The sequence below is a fragment of the Erythranthe guttata genome, chromosome 14 (assembly GCF_056151865.1).
Source record: "Erythranthe guttata isolate IM_541 chromosome 14, IM_541, whole genome shotgun sequence".
Classification (NCBI taxonomy): Eukaryota; Viridiplantae; Streptophyta; class Magnoliopsida; order Lamiales; family Phrymaceae; genus Erythranthe; species Erythranthe guttata.
The window spans coordinates 23,300,748-23,319,765 of record NC_142546.1 but is presented as its reverse complement, the minus strand read 5'-3'; the positions used below and the strand labels follow the sequence as shown (position 1 = coordinate 23,319,765).

Sequence of the window (19,018 nt, the reverse complement as noted above, 5' to 3'; positions counted from 1 at the left end):
CATTAAAAAATGATGCATATTTTATGTTATGGTCAAACATTTTTCAACTATCAACTTAAAAAATCAAACTTCTAAACATTGAATTTGTAAAAGATGAAAGAAAATAATGGAACGAGTCAAGCAATTTAGTTTGGGAGAGTTGAATTGAACCAATTGATGGGATTCAAACCAGGGCGAAGTAAGGCCATTGGCAAAAACAATAAGTATGTTTGTTAAACCTTAATTAATACCTAATAGTAGGCGGAAAACAATTATTATAAACACTTATGCCGAATGATTTATACTATGCTACACATAGTGAAATACAACGTATAAATATTTACTATTCATAAGCACACAAACACTCACATTGGTGTCTGTGGATCAATATAAAAATCTACCCCGTGTATCACATAAATAATCGTGTGGAATTGGGGGAAAAAAACAGAAAAGTAACTTTCCGAAAGAACAACACCTTGCAACGAAATAAATTCAGATAATCTTTCACAATTTTAATATACTAAACTAAGCTGCAAATAATCATTTCAATCTAAAACCAAAAAAAAAAATATAGTAACTAATAAAACTACACTATTCATAATCATGGGCTACTTGGACTGAACTTGCCTATTTGATCTGGGTTAATTTTAACCCGTTATTATGAATCTGGGCTGGGCCATTTTCTTTTAAATTTTCCGTTTAAATTAATAAATAAAAAAACATTAATCGAATGAAGTTTTGTCGAAAGCCATCCAGATTTTTTTTTTTTTATAATAAATTCTGGATCAATAAATTATGTAACTTTAGAATAATAAGTTTTGTATAGCCTAATAAAAACCAATACCACATACTGCATACAAATTGCTAATCTAAGATAATCGATATGATAAAAAGTGTTAATTATATAATTAGCATAACATGTAAATTTATATAAGGTTATTAGTAAAGTTTATTGTATTTAGCACCCATGTATTTTGTAATATTTTTAACAGATGATTTGTTTTTTTAGAAATCCGATATATTTACATGCCTACTAAATATAATAAACTGTTATTAAGTACATTGAGAGTTGAATGGGCCTGGCCCAATAATATTCCGGGCCAACAAAAGATATGAATGAAATTCGGCCTTTGCCAAATTGCTGGGCCTTTAGCTTTTAGTAATTAATTAATAATACTGCCCAGTGTTGACTAAAAGGGTTCGTTTGACTTTGTTGGACTTTTTTCTTTTCTTTTTTCTCTTGGACAAGATGGTAAATATTTCCTTAATTTTTTTTTAGATTAAGTTAATAAGTCTTTATATATATATATATATATATATATATATATATATATATATATATATATATATATATTAAAGATTGACAGCTAAGATATATTAGTAACTATAGACATAGACACGGTTTTTTCAATGTGACGGTTAGACTTGGGTGTAAATTGAGTTGATCCCATTCCATTTATGTTTTATTTATTTAATTTATTATTTTGAGACAATAAATTATTGGTGTATAGTGTATACTTGTAGTGTGAATCCTTTTTGCAATTGGTCAGTTGCATTCTTAATTAATAGTAGTACTTCAAAGCTATTGGCCACTCGTTAGTTTATTGGAAATATTAAATTTTAAATAATACATTTTATTAAATAAAATTAAGTGTAGCGTGATATTAGGGCCATGCCAAATGAATGTCCTGAATTCGAAACTCACCACCACTCAATTCAGATATTTCAAGTGCAAAGTTCTGAAATTCGCATGCACTTGACGGAATAATTAGTTGTTAATTCTAATTTGTTTAGATAAAACACAATGTGATGAAACCCTAAATTTAATTGGAAAGAAAGAAAGTAAGAAAGTGAGGATGGTCACCAAAAAGTGGTGTTTATGGCAATGTGTTTTGAAAAGGGCAAAAAAGAGGGATGGGGAGAGCTGTATCGACTATCGACTGTTACACTTGTTTCTTTTGTACCACATTAGTACCAAATTTCTATTTTGACTTTTCAACCCTAATTGCTTCTACCTACTCAAACAATGGGTCCCACTTTTAAATAATTTGACTTATTTCCTAGTTTCTTTTGAATTAGTCTAACCACCCCCCACTCAAAAGTCAAAATCATCTTATATCAAATCTTAAATTTACATATATATTATTTTAGTTTGCTCTTAAAACCATATTTTAATTACTTACGCCTGCATAAGTTGCAAGTATTTTATATATTTTTTTAATTTTTTTTGGGGGTGGATTGAATTTTTTAGTAGTGGAAATGTGAAATGTTAAAAAACGATGAATGGTTACATCTATTGTACATGACAATGCCAGAAGGGACTTACTCAATTAATGTTTGCTTTTATTCGAATTCACAAACACATATATATAATAAATTAAAAATTGCAATAAATTAAATTGAAGAATTGGTGTAAGTTATAAGCAAGTCTGAGTTTTCACGATACTTGTGCAGAAATCTTGTTATTAACCATCTTAGAAACTGTCGTCACCATAAAAATTCAGGCTATATATCTTTTCTGCTGATTCGATCCTCTTATATTTTATATATATACGTATATTTTTAATTTTTTTTTTCATGCCAACTAATGAAATTGAATATAAAATCAAATAATAAATATTGGCTTAAATGTAGATATATGTATATGTGTAAGTGATTTATGGTTGTTGAAATGAATGATCCACAGTTAAAAAGCACTGCAGCATTTATTTTTTTCAATAATATGGAACTCTGCTGTATTTATTTATGCTTTAACAAGACAGCTCGTTTGGAATTAATAATCAAATATTATATATAATTTGTTGTATTATGACGTCATAATAATTCATTCAACAAAGAAACCTTATTAATCTACTCCATATAATCCAATGATAGTTAATTAAGGGTTTGAGAAGAGGGTTTAGAGTTTATATTAAAAACAAATTAATTGCCGATTATTGGCTAAATAAAGGGAGGTGAAAACTCGATTAGTGGGTGATGATTAAGAATTCATTAGGGTTTAAATAAACTGCCGAAAACAGTTAAGATAAAACAATTAATTAGTGATAATAATGAACATAGCTTCTTTAAAACATGCCATAATTATTCGGACAAACATTATCATTGTGAATCAAGCTAGTATTAAGGTACATGGTCCCGGCCCATATCTAGGATCGGCCGCTATAACTCTATAACCATACATTATTATCCAATTAAACTAATTCAATTCTATTGGATATTAAAATCACAATTAATCCTCATAAATAGTTATATAAAATTATAAATGCTAAGAAAAGTTTTTTTTTTTTGTTTATGAAAATTAATGTCTAAAATAATTTATGAGTTATATTTGAAAGAAAAATATAATTAATGTATAAATAAAATTCTAAATTTGACAAAGAATATAAAAATAAAATCAAAAATCAAAACGACAATCAATTTGAGACAAAAATAATAATTAAAAAAAAATGTTTATTTGATGATCTACACGAAATTGTTGGTTAGGAATTAGGATGGGATTAATGGTAATAAATAAAACAGTGTAAATAGGGACAAAATTAGTGTAAAAACAGTTGATGCAATAAAAAAAAGTGTGCTGATGAGGATGTGTTTTTAGGTGTAGAGTGGTCCCCACGCGCCAGCTATATACTGGGCTGGGCCTCAGTATCAGTAGATAATCTTTTGAGTTCCAATAAAGGGTTTTGCTAGTCTTGTTCCTCTCATTCAAATTATTATATTTATATATATATTATATACAAATTAAATTTAAATTTAAATTAAAATTAAAATAAAGAATAAAGTATTATTGGATGAAAAGTACGAGGTGATGTTACTTTGACCACACCACACGCTACAGTAACAATTTTCTTACGTCTAGTTAAAAAGGTGAAAAAACAAAATAATAATTATTGAAATGTTGTAATATTTGTACTTTATTTAACTTATTTATATATAAATAAATAAAATAAAAATTTCAATTAAATTACCGGCAGTTGTAGGGAAAAGGAGAAGGGCGTGTGTAGACATGGCCACGGGTCGGGTCTGACCCGGCCCGGACACGACCCGTTGACTGCCCCGCCCCGCCCCGGACCCGGCCCGTTGACCATGGACCCGGACCCGGCCAAGTAAGGGTCGGTTTCGGGTCCCAACTTCTTGGACCCGAGACCCGCCGGGTCTACCCGGCGGGTGGACCCGAAGAACCGGACCCGAGGGCCCGGCCCGAGGACCCGTCGGGTCCACCCGGATTTTTAATGAAATAATCACCAAAAATGCACCGACTGGGGATCGAACCCGGGTAGCCCGAGTGATTCACTGAACACTAACCACCAGGCCAACCAATATGTTTGATTATATATAGACAACAAATGTATATAATATAAACCTATGGCGTAAATGATAAATATGTTAAATAAATTATTAATTTTCATATTAATTATTGTTAAATAATTTTAATTAAATAATTAACAAATGCAATATAAGAAAAATATATATAATCACAATTCAATACTTCAAAACATCTATTATTAATTAATATATCAATATAAGCTCCACTGTTGAAAAATATAAAGTATTGAATCAATTCAATATATAAACAAATGCGTTGACTTATTAAAAATTGACTTATGTTATTAAAATCGATAGTGTGAAAAAATCGAATGAAAAATAAAATAATATGTTTATTTTAAAAAACAAATTATAACCCATTTCAATTAATTTAAGTCGATTAACCTCAATTGTTGACAATAACTTATTAATATTATTGAGTATTTTATCATAAGATAATTATTTATATAAATGGTGTTTATTTTAACAAAAATAGATTATATCCCATTTCAATTAATATTCTTACTTTAAAAATAACATTATATATGACTAGTATAATCAAAATATTATGATGTAATTTCTCTTTTAATAATTGATTTAATTTGTAAAAATCGTAGGAATTAAATTGTAGACCATATGATTTAATCGTTTTTTTACATATACATTTTATTCAAATATTAGAATCGAATCGTAAGATTTAAATGGATTAATCTAAAGTCCTTTTAATTTTGATATTATATTTGTTAATAATGTAATTAAAATGGTTTAATAATTATGAATATGAAAATTAACAATGCATTTAACATTATTTAATCATTTCATACTGTTTTGTTTATGTTTATGTATATTTCTTGCAAGTAATTTCACAAATATTTATCTTGTCTCAGTGGTTTGGAATTCTTTTCAAGTGTCTTGTGACCCGGGTTCGAATTCCATCCATAACAATTTTGGACAAAATTTGAAAATCCGGTCCGGACCCGGACCCGGCCCGGAACCGACCCGGAACCGGGTGGACCCGAGTGGACCCGGCCCGGACCCGGACCCGCCTTCCCGCGGGTCGGTTTCGGGTCCTCCAAAACTCGGACCCGGACCCGGCGGGTCCGACCCGGAACCGGACCCGACCCGACCCGGGGCCATGTCTAGGCGTGTGCTCATTCATGAACTCATAGAGACACCATTAATCATTTCTTTTTTCTCTCTCTAAATAAAATAACCAGAAACAGTAATATTTTTTTTTTATAAATGACTGTTTCTCTCTCTAAACAATGTAAGCCTCGAGGATTGGGAAATGAAGAGAGAGAGAGTTAAGATTAAAAAAAAAAAGAAAAAGCAAAGCCAAAGAAAAAGATTGAAAGCAACTCATCGTAGCTACTACAAAATAATGCCTAGTCCCACAATAGTTAAAATTTAAAATATACTCTTCCCTCGGTGTATTGATTTATTTAGGTAATTCATTTATTATGTAACGCATCAATTAATAATTATATTTTATTTATTAATTATTACTATGATATTAAAATTAAAATATATAAAAATATGAATTGGTTTGATGGTGTCACAAAACATTAAAAATCGTAATTGGAGTTGGGTAAATAGTGTAACCATTAAAGGAAAGTAGATTAGATGCAGAAGGGTTGGTTCTGCAAACTGATGCATCCTTGCCAATGAAATAAGCTGTACAAAAGAGTGGTCGAAAATAGTAAAGCAATTACTCTGTCCTTCTTCTTCGCCTTTTTGTTTTTCTACCGAATAATAAAATATATATTTCTTGTAATAATTTATATTATTATTATATGTTAGTATTTAATATTTTGAGTTATGAACCAGCTTTAATTTTATTATTTTGGGGTCTAAGTGGTGAATTAATTGAGTAAATAAAGTTATGGTGTGACATTTTTTAGAGTAAAAGGAGGAGTTTGGCTGCGTTTCACCTTTGATTTAAGGGACTCTTTAATAACAGAGGTCTATACTCCTATTCTACTTTCTTATCTTCTACTCTTTATTTTTTTTGTTGGAATTTTTAAATCCGAATTTCAAGATCAATTACGAGGTTTCAATTAATTACAACTAATATTATTAGAGGAGGCAAGTGTAATCAACCCTTGTTAAAATAATGCATACTTTTGTATTTCTGTAATGTTTGGACTAATTTTCATTTTTATACATAAATCATCCCATTTCATCTTTATAATTAAGGTATTGTTTGGTTGACAAGATAAGATTAATCATGATTAACTTAATGTAATCTAATAAAGCCCAATTTAATATTGTCCCTTTGAAAGTTCAATAAAAAAAAAATAAGAATTACTAACATAATATTTGCGGATCGACCCGATAAATTATTGATATACTAAACATCAAACAAAGCCCAAATATTTGGATAATAAAAGAATCATATAATATAATCCGTTGATCCTCAAATCTAACAGACCCCATAAATACGGATAAATAACATATACGATGGTAAAAGGCGCCAATTTGATTGGAGGGTCTTAGGGCTAGCTGATCCATCTTATTTCAGCTAACCCACATGAAATGAAATCTCTGCTGTGGGGCCCAACTTCACAGCAGAGGGCCCCACGTATACACATTCACACGTACAAACACTCACGTGTTTGAGTTATTGTCTTTGTATCATATATATTTACACACACTCGTACACCACTCTTATCGCACATATATACGCACACTCGTCGGCCCAAATCCCACACAGCCAAAACAGAAAAAAGAAACATATATATCACCCAGCCATTTCTACACACACACACACACACTATACACACCTACTGAGATGGCTGAAAGCGCATCTCCATGCCTCTATTTCTTCGTTTTTCTTCGCATCTTTATTTGACCTAGAATGAGTGCGCGCCTCGGAACTCTTCTTCTAAGAAGAAGATGGATTCACACCACCACAACCCTCAATTCTTCTCCGATTCTCTCTACTGCGAGGAAGAGCACTGGGACAATGTTGAGTTATTAATGCACACCACCGCAAACTGTTTGACAAAATGCCAAGGAGAAAGTTCTACTAACTCAGACCCAAGTTTATTTGTGGAGTTGTGGGAGGTTGACGAGTTGAGCTCTTTACTGCACAAAGAGCAGGGAAACGAACTGCACGATGCCGCCGGCCTCGAGCAGAACCCATCTTTAGCAGAGGCAAGGTGTGAAGCGGTGGAGTGGATGCTTAAGGTTGTTGGTTACTACTCATTCTCTGCACTAACTGCGGTTCTTGCAGTTAACTATCTGGATAGGTTTCTCCATAGCTTCCGGTCCCACAGGGAGAAGCCATGGATGATTCATCTAGCTGCTGTTTCTTGTCTTTCTTTGGCTGCTAAAGTTGAAGAAACCCAAGTCCCTCTTCTTTTAGACCTTCAGGTATATATATGTACATTATAAAAAATCCAGTCTTTGGGAGAAAAAAATTCATTGCAAGGTGGTAATGATTTGAAGTGTGTTTTTACAGGTGGAAGATTCCAAGTACGTGTTCGAATCGAGAACAATTCAAAGAATGGAGATTTTGATTCTGACAACACTCGAATGGAAGATGAATCCAGTCACCCCACTTCCATTTCTCGAACACATTGCTAGGAGGCTCGGGTTGAAGGATGCCCTATGCGCCGAGTTTCTTAGGAGATGCGATTGCCTGCTTCTCTCTCTTCTTTCTGGTGAGAGAAACTAAATATTTATGTCTGTAAGGGATCTCGTGTGTGTGTGTTTTGTTGTCTGATTGTGTGAAATACAACACACTTTGCAGATTGTAGATTCATGTGCTATCTGCCTTCTGCAATGGCTACTGCTGTAATGCTGTATGTAATCAACAGCCTTGAGCCCTGTTATGGGGTTGAGTATCAAGATCAATTACTAAACATTCTTGGAACCAACAAGGTATATATACATATACATACATTACATACCACCATCTTTTTTTCCTTCAATTTTCTTACAACCCTTTTCTCAGACAGCTGATTTAATGAGTCCCAAGTTAGAAACTTGAATTTTTTTTTTTTATCTTCTTCTTACCTTTTACCCTCATGTAAAATGAAAAAAAAAAAAAACAGGACAAAGTGGAGGAGTGTTGTGGTCTAATACAAGAAGTTGCAACAAGCATTCAATTCTACTCGTGCAACAAGAGAAAGTTTGGGTCAGTTCCGGGCAGCCCGAAAGGTGTGGTGGATGTGTCTTTCAGCTCTGATAGCTCCCATGATTCTTGGTCATTTAGTACAACAACAACACCAATTGCTTCTGTCTCCTCTTCACCTGAGCCTTTGTCCAAGAAAATCAAGTCCCAAAGTCCAAAGAATGAAATTTTATGATCTTCCCAATTTCAAGCTCCAAGATCCCTCATTTAATATATATATATATGTTAAGACTATAGGTCAATTTTAGATTTTTATATATATATATATGTTGAATAATATATGTATGGATTAATTATCAAATGCCAACCATCTTTGCATTTGAATCCAAACCCACCCCCCTGCTGCTTTGTTGTATGTGTAGTGTTTGTAATATGTGGCTAAAGAAATGGATGGTAAAATACCTAGAGGCGAAGATGGTTGGCATTTTATCCAAATGAATCCAAGAATTTGGACAAAGGCGAAGGGTTATTTGTTTTTGGTGTCTTGTTTTTATTTATTATTTATTTATTTATTACTGGTGGGGGGGTCTTTTCCACAGGGGGAATTCAGAAAGGGACCGATGTGGGATAAATATTATTTTGGGGGGAAAATGCTGAATTTGTTTGCATGTGAAGTGAGGAGCAATTTGTCGGCCACTAACGTAATTTTGGGGGTTGGGGATTTTGCAATAGTTGTATACGCATAGTCGCTGTTTGAGACTCGCGCTTTCTCACACTGTGAGGAAATTGAGTATAACGACTCTAAATATAGTTTTCTATCAACTTTTAATTATTAATTAACATCAATTATTATTAAATTCAAAAAAAAAAAAAAAAAACAAGGGTGGCATGTGCATTTCTTACAGTGTTAAACTACATAGGAATCTTGCTCAAAAAAAAAAAAAAAAAAAAAAAGAAAAAAAGAAACTACATAGGAATCATGATTTGGCTCTATTCTTGGGAGTTTTAATACACAAGTACTCTTACATTAACAACAAGCTGTTCAATTCAGACAGCTGAATCAGTTTAAAATTGGAGCTTTGGTAATGAAAAACCGTGAATATCGGAGAAAGGTTTGTACAGACACGTATACATTTAAAAAAAAAATATTATTTATAAATAAATATTTTAATTTTTGAATATATAAATGCATGATAAAGTCATGAGTTCATTTCTGACCATGTTGACTGAATCATTGAGGAGTATGAGTTGGAAAATGAGCATGTCAATATATTTTTGTTAAAGCAATGGAACCTTTTTTCCCCCCTTAATTTCTTCATTTGCATCTTTGTTTACTTAGATAAACTTTTGTCATATATACATATTAATTGATACGAAAATAAATATTTGAAACTAAATAATTAATATCAATAAAGTAAAGACAAATTTGTTCGAATATATATTTATGTATATAATATTTAATTCGGTGGATTAAGTTCATCAATACACTCATTGAAGTTCATCATATACGTACTTAACATTAAATTAAACTATGTGAAAAGAAGGAAAAAACAAATAATTAGAGGAAAACGTAATCGGGTTATCTCATATCATAAACTTACATAGATTCATATATAGTTTACACACGTATACATGCATATGTATGTGAGTGTAACTCTGTAAGTACATAAAACGTGCAAAACTATCTGATGTATTTCATTAGGAAATTAAACCAATGAAGTAAATGTGAAAAGGGACTAATAATTCTATTTTAGAGCTAGATGAGGTTGATAAATGTGGTTTAAGAGCTGATTAGAATAGAAATTATACACAATTACAAGATTCAAGCAAATGATAAAAATAGAGTAAAAAGAGAGAAGAAGAAGAAAAGAAAAGGTAAAAGCAAGAAGAGAATGTTGTGTTTTAACTTTGGGCAAGATGTCTTTATAATTGGCACTTTTAGTTGGTTGCTTTTGGTTGTTTGAAGAATAGACTTTAGTGTTTTTTTCAAACCCCTTAAACTAAAGGAGAAACGACAATTGTGTGGCACTGATTTTATTTTATTTTATACATATTATTATATATTGAGAAAGAGAAGAGAGTTGGATCCAGTTAATATTTTCCACTTTGGTTCCTCTTTAATATAACATGCAATAAAAATAAAGTAAAAAAGAATGCAACTTTAGTATCATAATTAATTAAGTAGTAGAAGGATATTTAAAATTAATTATTTTAAATATATTTCTTGATCATTGTATGGAGAGAAAAAAAAAACATACACCACTTTTAATTAATTGTGAAAATAATTAATAATTCCTCAAGATTGATGCAGGCCAATGCACATGCCAGAAAGTCTATATGTACTTAGTTTGTACAGCGTTCCCACATTGAAATCTGAGAATTTTGCTCCCTTTTTTTTCTTTTAATTAATTAATTTATTAATTTATAGCAATAAAAGAAAGAAAATAGTTACTACATACAAATTTGATATATCATTCAATAATTCACAAGTTGCTTTGCTGTTTGCACTGACCGGTTCAAATTTTTGTGTGCATCAGAGTTTCATATATATGAGAGAAGTCAGAGTTTGTGGACCATGTTTTTGAAATATATCCTTTTTTCCTCTCATCTCTACCTAATGTTCATTACTTTGTCACACACACACATATACACACACTTTAATGTGTTTTCTTGATTTTTTTTTTCAACCAAAAGTATATTATTTTGATTACATGGAAAAGAAAAAGGGAACATAAGGCTGTACTTAATTAGGTTATTAACATTAAAATAGTTAGTTAGTGTTTCCAAGATTGACAAAATGGAAGACAAAGATTATAGGAATTTATGATTAATTAATATATTTTAAATTGAACTGTTGAATTGCCCAAATTGGTTATGTGGATTTGCATTATGAAATCTGATTTGTATGAATCTTGATATTACTATTGAATTTGATTATATTATTGTAATATACTGTAATAATTGTTTTTTTTTTTTCATTTTTACAATATTATTCCGTGAATTGCACGTGGAAAAATACTAGTTCATCGCAAATATAAAATACAACTCAATTATTTAATTATCTATATATAAAATCCAAAACACAATTTAATCAGGATTTACCAGTCAAAGTATTTGACTATTCAATTTTTTCCTTCGTCCCATAACTTTTTTTGCCTGACAAAACTTTGAATATGTTATCATATATAGGCATGCGCTTCGCATCATTCCTCTTAAAAAAAAAACCAATTAGATTTTTAAATAAATACTCAATTAATAATTAGCATCTACACTTGGTAGATTCACTCTTTCAACAAAGAAGGAAAAAGAAAAGGAAAGTAGAGAGAGAGAGAGAGATAGTTAAAAAAAATAAAAATAGAAAAAAGAAAATTGAGAAGGGAAGAATAATTGAATAATGAGAGATGACTATTAAGGTAAAATTGGAGAGAAGAGATGAATAGGAGATAGTACCCAAAAATGAATTATTTTGTCATAAAGTCTGAAATAAAATAATAAAAATTAAATAAAAGGGCCCATAAATTTCAGATATGATTGGAACCACACTTTGGGAGAGATATAATAAGGCCATTTTCACCCATCTGTTTTGCAGACACACTCTGGCCGTGATTCGCATTATAATCATTTAATTTCATCATATTTATTTTTCATGCATAAATATTAAAATATTTTATTTTATTATTATTATGGAGTCTCCCCTGATTTCTTGAACATACGTATTTTACGGCGGCTTATAACATCCTACATCTGATGGAATACATCATGTAATTGTAAATATCGCAGATCTACATTAATTATTACGTGTAGATTAATTGTATAAAACCGGATGTAGGTTCTACAAAACTAGTGTATTTCCGATGTTTAATCAAATGTTTGTTAGGTATGTTTGGGTAAATGACAAATATAAAATTCTGAAGACAAGGCGATTTGCGACAAACAAAGTGGGCCAAATTTGGTGGGAAAAAAGCAGAATTGTTTCTATTTGGGCTGGGCCGTACGGGTGGTCGGATCTGCTGTGTGGTCCAGAAGATCATTGTGGTGGAACTTCATCTTTTGTTCTTAGGATTCTTTGTGGGTCCTCGGGTGGGTTACCCGGTTTCCTTATTTTATATTTTGGTAAAAAAAAAAAATTATGCTGGTTTAATTGAGCTTGAGCCAAAAAAATAAGAAAGTTATGTTGGTTTCAAAACGATTGGATTCGTTTTGAGAGTTATTTTTATTTTATTTTTGAGAGATATGTTGCAAATGAAGAATTTGAAAATAAAAGTAATGTTTGTTTATATTTTGAAAGGGGAAAAAATATACAATAGTGGTCAGATGACGTTTAAAATGTTGGAAACAAGTATTTTAAATAATAAATAATTTATCAATTTGAATTTATTTTCCTTTTCTGTTATTAAATCAAAAATTCAAACGGCCCATTTGGTGGGATTATCATTGGGCTAGGAAGTTTCAAGCATCAATTGTGGGCCCAATTAAGCCTATTCCTCTTTTTTTAAAGCAATGATAGGATGAACAGGCCTTCTTCAGATGACCAATTTTATATCAATTTCAAATAAAAATAATTCTCAATCAATACTATATATATATATATATATATATATATATATATATATATATATATATATATATATATATATATATATATATATATATATATATATATATATATATATATATTGTTTTTATTTTTTTTCAATCTAAAATTCAGTGTGTGGCAACATCAAATAAAAATAAGTAGTATTGACTCTTGCCCGCATGGGTGTAACTCAACTGGTTCTGGAGGTGATAAGTTGGTGCAAGGTCCTAGAATCAAATCCTGGCAGCCGCAGTGTGGGAATTTCAACTCGAATGAGGGTTGGTTCCTTGTGGGCACCAGGTTCGGGTCCGCTACCTCAACGGGTCGTTGTATTACCATGATTTACATTTCTCCATCGATTCTTGTCGGGCCAAGGGATGGAGGCCCTGAGGGCGAGTGATTTCGCCTTTTGGTGCAAGTAGTATTGACTCTTGACCAAAGGAAGTAACATAAGGTGAAAGCTCTTGTATAAAGGAGAGGTTCAAATTCGAGAAACAAAGAAACACGTAATTCGTTTCCGGGAAAGAAAAAATAACCCGTGGACAGTGTCCTGGTCACGGGCCCAAAGTATCTTAGCAGATTCCTTTTTGCGCAGCAACACCACACAAAAACGAAAAAGAAAAAGAAAATTAAAAAAATGGTTAATGACGGCAATATATTAATTTCCGAACAATTGGGGCAAAAAGTTATTTGGTAAGAAGAGATTGGTCGTGGTTGAAATGGATTCCAATAAATGTGAATATGCGTTCTGCATCCTTCTCCATTCCCAAAAGGTTGCATCACACGTTGTCCCTTTGATTATTACGTTTCGTGCTACTTTTTTTTTTTTTTTGATTGAGAATGAAAATATAATTTATTTTCTTTTTTCTATTTTAAAAAAACATTGGAGGAAGATTGAATTTGGAATAAGAAAATGAACTATCAATAAGTTGATAAAGAGCAATCAAAAGCATTTTTGGTATATGCATAGTATTGAAAAGTTAAAGTTCCTTCCATTTATATACCAGTGTTTATGGTTTGAATTCTTTTGACGAGTAACATTCGAATTTTTTTGAGTGCATATTGATCTGAAAATCAGTTGCAATTATTCTGGCCAATTAAGTAAGTCCGGTCCAATAAAGTCTATAAAAGGAAGCCTAGTTTAGCAATATGACATCGCACACAAGCTACCAAATGGAGAGAGGCCACCGAGAAACTATGGTGGGAAGAGAAGCGGCGAGTGACCTCAAACGACGAGAGGTCAGTCGCATGCGACGGTGCGAAACAACCCTAATGGACGTTTTATCAACTATCATGTTCAAAGAATTTATGTTGCGTCTGAACATGCAATTGTTTCACTACTCACTCGAGGTGACATAGTAAATATAATTGAAAATGTAATTTGGAGCCGGGGGATAATTTGATTGGACACGTTAAATTGAATTGAAAATGGAGTTTGAAGTCCAATCCTCCCCTACTGGACCTCTTATCCATGCAAGGTAAGAAAACTTATTATTATTATTACTTAATTAAAACCTTAAAAACTATAAACTATCACGGGAAAATACTGAATTAGCCGTCGGAGTGCTAACATCGTCCTAAGTCCGAATTGTCTTTTTCTTATATTGCAGATCCTACTCGAAGAAACATCAATCCAAGAACATTTATGTTACATATATTATAATAATTATTTATAAAGCCATATTATTGTAGTGAAAAGAAAAAAAAGTTTTTGCCCCACAATCTACTATGTGATGAGAAAGTAGACACCACTTCAATTCCCCAACCAATTCATTAATTGTAACCATCACGTTTAACTAATAAGCAAATATGTTTAATTCCTTTATTAAGAAATTTGGACCAATTTTAATATTCCAAGTTCATCTAAAAAGCTTAGTGGCAGCTTAGTCATCAGCCTAAGCAAAAATCCGACCAATCATCGTCCTTATCGCATCCTAGTCATCATCTCATTATAGTGTGTTCGTAATACACTAAAATCTATCTTAACAAGCTAATACTAATTATTATGGAGTTATTACTAATTACTATGTGGGTTTTTCATTTTTGCAAATATAACTGAACTTTATATGAAAATTTAGATATTTATAATATTTTATCACAAAATAGTTATTGCATTTTTTAAAAATATTTTATTATTTAACTATATAGTACTTCAATTTAAATTATTAAAAAGAAAAATATACTATAGGTGGGATTGGCGGGAGAGAATTGACAGAGTTAGTTGATGTTCGTGCATGGAACAAGGACCACTAGTTGTTCTAGGGATTCTCCCACCTTAATATTTCTACTAATGCTTCAATTTCCGAGACCACATAAATCGCAAACAAGAACTATAAAAGGAAAAAAATAAAATACTGATTTAATTTTTATTTATTTTTAATTAATTCTTTCTCAATTAATTAAATATTTAAATGTAATCAGGCAAAATAATATTGGATAGAGTTTAGTAATCACTAATAAGGAAGAAAAATAATGTTTGGTAGAATTTATTAATAAAAAGCAAATATAGAAAAAAAATAATCAATACGAAATCGATGTAAAGTGAGATAATAAAAGTGTAATTTGATGATGAAAATTAATTTACGAAAAAATGATTTCAAAAATATAAAATCGATTTTATTAATTTAAAACGGATTTAAGTGGGGGCATTTCGGACAATGACACCAACAAATACAGTCAGAGAAGAGACAGGTGAGTTATGCGATGGACGCAGACTTTGATAAGTTGAGCGATTTTTCAGTTTCCCGTAATGGTAGGAAGGCTGTTGCCAGCCGGAATCCAAATCTATATTAAATTGATTAAATCAAATACAAAGAATCCAATTAAGACTGATTTGAATTCCACGCTGCCTATAAATATCCACGAGTGAAAAACATTTCATTCCACCACCACCCTAGCTTTCTAAATTAGAGAGAAGTGATTTCTCAGAAACCAATTAGAAACACCAAATAGCGGCGGCGGAGAGAGAGATAGAGGATGGGCGGTTGGGCTATAGCGGTGCACGGCGGCGCTGGTGTGGATCCAAACCTCCCTAATCAACGTCAGGAACAGGCGAAGCAACTACTCACTCGTTGCCTAAACCTCGGCATCTCCGCTCTTCGTTCCTCTCACTCTGCCATTGATGTCGTTGAACTCGTCGTACGATTTCCCCTTTTTTCTCTCTCTCTCTCTCTCTCTCTCTACCATTGTATATTTCTCCGATCGGAGTCTCGTTCAGTTTTTGTTTCCGTTTTGAATCTCCATAAATTGCAGATTTCGATTTTGAATTTTGATAATTTAATCCCCATGCAGAAGCTTCGATTTAATTCACTATAAACAATTTTTCTATGATCGTTTAATTTTTTCGATTTTTTTAATGAAAATGTGTGTAGGTACGAGAACTGGAAACGGATCCCCTGTTCAATTCGGGGCGTGGATCTGCACTGACTGCGGAAGGGACGGTGGAGATGGAGGCAAGCATCATGGATGGGTGCGGGAGGCGATGCGGCGCCGTTTCCGGCGTCACCACCGTGAAGAACCCCATCTCTCTGGCCCGCCTTGTTATGGACAAATCCCCCCATTCCTATCTCGCCTTTTCCGGCGCCGAAGAATTCGCCAAACAACAGGTATTAAACCTCTCACTCTACTCTCTCTCTCTCTCTCTCTAGAATTTTTCAGCATTTTCCAAGTAATAAAAATAAAATAAATATATTTATTATCACTAATATTTAAATTATATTAAATTAAATTAGGGTGTGGAGATGGTTGATAACGACTACTTCATCACCGAGGACAACGTTGGCATGCTTAAACTCGCTAAAGAAGCCAACTCAATTCTCGTAAGTCAAAATTATAGTGCGAATAATTATTTCATTTTTTAATATTTATTAATTATTATTAACAAATTCTATATATATATATATATATATATATATATATATATATATATATATATATATATATATATATATATATAAGCAGTTTGATTACAGAATCCCGACGATCGGCATGGAATCCACCTGCAGTGCCGCCGTGGAGAATCCGCTTCAAATGAACGGACTCCCGATTAGCATATATGCCCCGGAGACGGTGGGCTGCGTGGTGGTGGACAGCCAGGGCCGGTGCGCCGCCGCCACCTCCACCGGCGGACTGATGAACAAGATGTCCGGACGGATAGGTGACTCGCCGATGATCGGCGCAGGCACCTACGCCGGCGAACTGTGCGGGGTTTCGTGCACCGGCGAAGGGGAGGCCATCATACGCGGGACACTCGCCCGTGACGTGGCGGCGGTGATGGAGTACATGGGTTTGGGGCTGCAGGAGGCGGTGGACTACGTGATAAAGAAGCGGCTGGATCACGGGTTCGCCGGAATGATAGCGGTTTCGAGCAAAGGTGAGGTGGCGTATGGGTTTAATTCGATTGGGATGTTTAGAGCTTGTGCTACTGAAGATGGTTTCATGGAAGTTGCTATCTGGGAGTAGATTAATTTATTAATTAGCAGTAATTCTATGCAGGCTTTGTTTGTTGTTAATTAAGGAAGGATAATTGGTACTTAATTAGACTCCATGTTTTAATTAATTAATAAACAGTATGTAAGTGTTATATGTATGTCTGGTCTTGCCTGCTCTTCTCAGATTATGAAATTACTTCCATAATTGAATCTTTTTTTGGTGTAAATATAGTATTTTTTATTTATTTATTGCACAATATGATGGAGACTGAAAATAATTAATTAGTGGACACATATACTAACTACTAAAATGAACAAGCCCAATTTGTTTTGGGTCCTCAAAAATAAACTTATTAATTGGGCCTGCCCAAAATGATTTTCTTTTCTCTCAAAAAAAGAAAGGAAAAAAAAAAGTAAAGATGAATCAAATCATGGACCAACTAAATAATTAATTAGGTGATGGTGTAATTTCATTTTCTTGTCCGTGATAGACTAGATTTATGTTAGTAACGTTATAGTTTAAGATTGACCGTTCAATCAGAATGACAAAACTAATTAATTGAACTAATATTATTATCATAGCTAACAACTATAGCAAGGTCCACTAATCGACATTTTTATGTACAAACACTAGAATTGTTAATTTCATTTTTTCCGGCAACAATCTTAATCCGCTGCCAAATTTATATGGTAGGTTCAATACACATTGCGGTTCGATGGATCATTAGGTGAAGTACTAGTATTATAAATTATTGCTCAGTTGCCCAACTTCAGAAATTGTGAATCGTTTCACATTTGAATTCGTAACAATATACACCAAATGTATTTGTAATCATGTGAAAAACATTTACGAACACTAATAATTTTTGCATCGTACATGTACCGAATTGTCTACACGCATGATAGATACATGTCATTTATAATTAATTGTTAGGTTCAACTATAGATTCTCCATCACTTTCAACCAATTCGTTTTCTTTCTTATATTTTCTGCAAAGGAGGAAGCAACTTATTGGTCAAGATTGCACCTCTTGTTCTTATCCATTATTAAAGATGTTGACAATTTATGCTTAATAAAGATTGTTTAGTTACTTCGAATATCTCCATCTCGAATATTTTAATTTATTTCAATCGAAATCCGTTTAAATCGTTCATATTTCTTGCTTTTGTGATGAATGCTCTCCAACTACTGATCTTTGTAATTTCTTGTTGTGACATAGTAAATTTAAAATTTAGAGAGTACAAAATGAATTTCCAAATGAAGCTGCAATAATTCCAATTGGTGGTGAGTAAATCCAAAATTCTGAAATATTCGAGTTTACCAAGCATCATCATTCTTCCCAAACCTCAAGAAGAATCTCAGTAATAAAGCCAAAGTTTTGAAATTCCGATTAAAATAATTAAATAAATAAGAAAATTATTCCTTGCTTTACTTGTACAGTTTGTACTTTGCACAAAACAAGAGGTTTAATGCTAATTAATATATAGATTGAACCAAGACTTAATGTACAACTTTTAAAACCACTAGACTTTGTTGCCTAAAGTTGTAGCCTGTATTTTTCTTGGCTACATTAATCATTGTTACTTTTGTATTTAAAAAATTAAAACACAATTCAAAAGTGCAAATTGTTAGGTACTAATTGCCGTAGTTCC

General features: G+C 32.2%; 2 protein-coding genes across 3 annotated transcripts; both read left to right on the top strand.

Annotated features, from left to right (window-relative positions):
- The first annotated feature begins 6,950 nt into the window (after nt 1-6,950).
- On the top strand, nt 6,951-8,896 carry LOC105959228 (cyclin-D3-3). Its single transcript, XM_012983284.2, has 4 exons — nt 6,951-7,656; nt 7,745-7,946; nt 8,036-8,166; nt 8,340-8,896. The coding sequence occupies exons 1-4, from the start codon at nt 7,177-7,179 to the stop codon at nt 8,592-8,594; spliced, it is 1,068 nt and encodes a 355-aa protein (XP_012838738.2). The 5' UTR covers nt 6,951-7,176; the 3' UTR covers nt 8,595-8,896.
- A 6,897-nt stretch (nt 8,897-15,793) lies between these two features.
- Nucleotides 15,794-17,592, top strand: ASPGB1 (N-terminal nucleophile aminohydrolases (Ntn hydrolases) superfamily protein). 2 transcript variants are annotated; one of them, XM_088813592.1, is made up of 4 exons: nt 15,794-16,073; nt 16,307-16,540; nt 16,667-16,753; nt 16,896-17,592. In XM_088813592.1, the coding sequence occupies exons 1-4, from the start codon at nt 15,912-15,914 to the stop codon at nt 17,394-17,396; spliced, it is 984 nt and encodes a 327-aa protein (XP_088669718.1). In that variant the 5' UTR covers nt 15,794-15,911; the 3' UTR covers nt 17,397-17,592. The 2 variants fall into 2 exon arrangements, with proteins under 2 accessions (XP_088669718.1, XP_088669717.1); XM_088813591.1 differs by having other exon boundaries at nt 15,799-16,073; nt 16,893-17,592.
- Nucleotides 17,593-19,018: the final 1,426 nt, after the last annotated feature.